We start from the raw sequence: 3,370 nt of genomic DNA, 5'->3' as shown, positions 1-3,370 counted from the left end.
CTGTCCCTCTACGACAGAAGGACGCATCTGCTCAACCGCCAAAGCCGGAAGATCCTCGAAGATTCCCCCCGGATGGTAACGACACGGAACGAAATCGGGGAGGGAAGCCTCTCCGACATCAGCTCCACCCTGACCGTCTCTTGAAATTAATGTTACATTTTCTCTCTCCTCGCGGAGCTGCCGCGCCGAATCAGCAACGAGGACTCGCTGGGGCGTGTCCATATTCTCCGTATCCATCATGGCTTCACGATGAATCGTTTCGAAATCGGGCGAGGAACTCGACTCGACGACACGTCCAGGACTCGATTCGGTCGCATTCACAGCGGCTTTCCCTTTCTGGGCCCTAGAAAGTTTACCTCTACCGCCCGACGACATTCTCAGATCTAAGACTACAAAGTTAGAGAGAGAAGCAAAGAGTTAGAGAGAGAAAGTACCTGAGCCGGATGAAGAGTAGGGAAAACAAGAAGGAAGAGGGGTATTTATAGGGGGGGAGCACCTCGCACCCCGAGGCGTCATCATTAGACCTAGATGGGCCTAGTGTCGGCCCATTAAGGCACGTGGAGCTCACCAAACGTCGCGACTTTTCAGCTTCTCGAGGGGAACCGAAATTGGTTCAAATCAAAACCGGAACTAACCACCGGTTTAAATAAAAGAAAATCATCATCAGAATAAGATCAGTCAGATCCTCGAACGCGAGCGCACAAAGTCTACTGCACAGTCGAAGAATCGACAGGGTAGTCGAGGAGTCGATTAGATAGTCGAGGAGTCGATTGGATAGTCGAGGAGTCGATTGGATAGTCAAGTAGTCGATCGTCGATCGAAATCACAAATTTGAGATAATTGTCTCGCAAACCCTACTATCAAATTCGCTGACTCACCAGCGAACTGGGGAACTTACTGTTGGGTATGGGGTTAGCCCTCCCAAAAGGCCCGCAAGACAATTACCCAGACATATGATTACAACACAGAAGATCGGCTCGTCGACTCGAAAGCCGGTGTTCAGCTCGGCTCAGACTACTTTCAGTCGATGAGGTGATTGACTAAACGTCATCGGCTCGTCGACCTGACACAACGGCCCGACGAGTCAGCCCAACTACTCGAAGAGGCCCATCGAGACAAGACATATTAGGTCAACGAGCATTCACCTATAAAAGGAGGAGACAAGGCAACAAGGAGGGGATCCGCAAATTACTACACTCACTTTCGGCTAGAATTAGGGTTTTACATCTTACATGTCGCCGACTTGTACGGTCCGACGAATTTGTCTTCGCCGGACTTTTTCCTCTGTTCTCTTCCCCTTTTTATAACTTGGTTTCGACTCATTGATCTGATAAAACACGTCTTTGTCTTGACCCACCGACGAGAACTCGTCTCTTCTCTTTACTAGTTTATTGACAGTCTCAGTTTAAACAACTCTAATGATTTATGTAGACCAGATTGATTCTCAGCACTTTAACACTTTTTACTCCCTGACAGATATCATTGGCTTTTTGCGAGTCATCAATGGGGACAACTTAGACACTCAGACACCCATGGCTACTGCCCCAGCACCTGCTGGTGAAAGATCAAAGGATATGGTCTTCTTGCATGTCCAACTTGAAGAGTAAGACCAAACTAATACCAAACGTATTAATTTAAGCGTCTAAGAGATTTGGTGTTAAATACCTTACTATCTTTAATTAAACAGCGGCAAGACAGCTCGTGTTTATCTATGGGACAAAATTGCTGCTGCTTTCCGAAGTAGATGGAATGATAGCAAGACAAAACCGTCAGTAATCTTGCTCACCACTCTCAATTCAAAAACACTTGGAGGTTTGTCTATTTTCATCTTTTTGTTTCATAGAGTCATATATTAATTTAATTTCGTGTGTATCACTACCAATATCAATTACTGTCCACTTCTCAGGTGTTGTTACCCTAAGCTCCACAGCCTCCACACGCCTCTTCTTTGACTCGGACATCATTGAGACAGAAAAATTATTATCAAGGTAGTTGTGAATCAACCCCTCTCTTACTGCAAAGCTATCATGTCTCATATTCAAACATGTTCGACCTAGGTTTGAAGCTGATGGAAAAATCCCACCAACTGTCAACAGGTCCTCTGCTGCAGTTACTAAAGTGGAGACAGTGACATTGAAAGAAATTCACAAATTCTTAGAAAATGAGTCACCACAGGTCTGGCCTTCCTCGCACACATTTAAATTTTTTCTTTATTATTCTTAGTATTTACACCCATCTAAACATTCAGGTCGCTAGCTTCATTTGCACTGCAACAATAATGGATGTCATGGAAGAATATGGTTGATACTTCATCTCCTGCACCGCCTGAAAGTGGCAACTTGAAAGGTCAGAAACAACTTTCATTTGCCCTAATTTCAAGTGCAAGAAACCAAACACTGTCGGGCTCATCAAGTTAGGTTCATTTAAAAACAGATACAGAAAACATATGCTAACGCACATAACTAACGAGCTACCAAACTTCAATCTGATTACTCATTTTGATCTATCGTATGTGGTATAGATACCGGTTCGAGGTTAAAGTTTGCGACGACAGTGGCAATGAAGGAACCTTTGTCATTTTCGACAAAGAAGCACTGAAACTGGTGGTAAGACAGGCACCTGACGTCATGAATGAGATGAGTGAGGTAAGAACAATCGAAAAGTTTAACAGAGCTTATGTGTCAGTCTAACTAATCACATGTTTATGCCATGTAATCTGGTGAATAGATCTTGGATTTGAATACTAAAAATTTAGAGGTTTCTCAATCAAACCTTCTCATTTGTATATTTGAATAGTCTTTTAATAGTCAGGTGTGATACAAATTGGATATATTTTTGGCAAAGTTGTATAGTTACTTATTCTTACTTTCTAAAATGTAATAGGGAAAATTGTCAAATATGACTCACAACTTGATTTCAAATGCAAAAGTAAACTCAAACTTGAATCAAATGCAAAAGTAACCTAAAAGGCTATTGAAATTACAACCAGCCCCTTTTGAACAAACAAAAAAACCAAAAAAAAAATACGTTTCTAACCCCCGTAAGTCGTCTGGACTAGTTCTACTTAGAAATAATTTAAAATTTTTGTAAAAAATATTTTGATAAGTAAAAAATTGAAATCATGTAATTAACATATGTTTTAAGAGATATAAATTAAGATATAACAAAAGTTAATTGTTTTCAACATAGATGAGTGAAAGTAGTGAGTCATGATACTCTTTGGTTTAGGTTTTGCCAACATATGTTGTAGTATTGTATGTGTTCTTAGGGTTAGATTTTGGAATGCATAAATGTTTTTTTAAAACTTTAAAATTTACTTAAGTTTGTTTATTTCTGTGTACAGTAAACACTATTTAAGTATAACTACGGC

At 41.0% G+C, this 3,370-nt stretch overlaps 1 protein-coding gene across 1 annotated transcript; it reads left to right on the top strand.

The window, feature by feature from the left end:
* Positions 1-1,476: 1,476 nt before the first annotated feature.
* On the top strand, positions 1,477-2,697 carry LOC106321258 (the record flags this gene model as incomplete). The annotated part of the gene is given in 5 exon segments (XM_013759560.1): positions 1,477-1,603; positions 1,688-1,812; positions 1,907-1,988; positions 2,058-2,175; positions 2,249-2,697. Coding segments are annotated over 5 exon segments (453 nt in total). The 3' UTR covers positions 2,306-2,697.
* Positions 2,698-3,370: the final 673 nt, after the last annotated feature.

This window comes from Brassica oleracea, unplaced genomic scaffold (assembly GCF_000695525.1).
Source record: "Brassica oleracea var. oleracea cultivar TO1000 unplaced genomic scaffold, BOL UnpScaffold01358, whole genome shotgun sequence".
In the NCBI taxonomy this organism is placed as follows: domain Eukaryota; kingdom Viridiplantae; phylum Streptophyta; class Magnoliopsida; order Brassicales; family Brassicaceae; genus Brassica; species Brassica oleracea.
The sequence above is the reverse complement of the archived record's forward strand: the minus strand, read 5'-3'. Positions and strand labels throughout refer to the sequence as shown.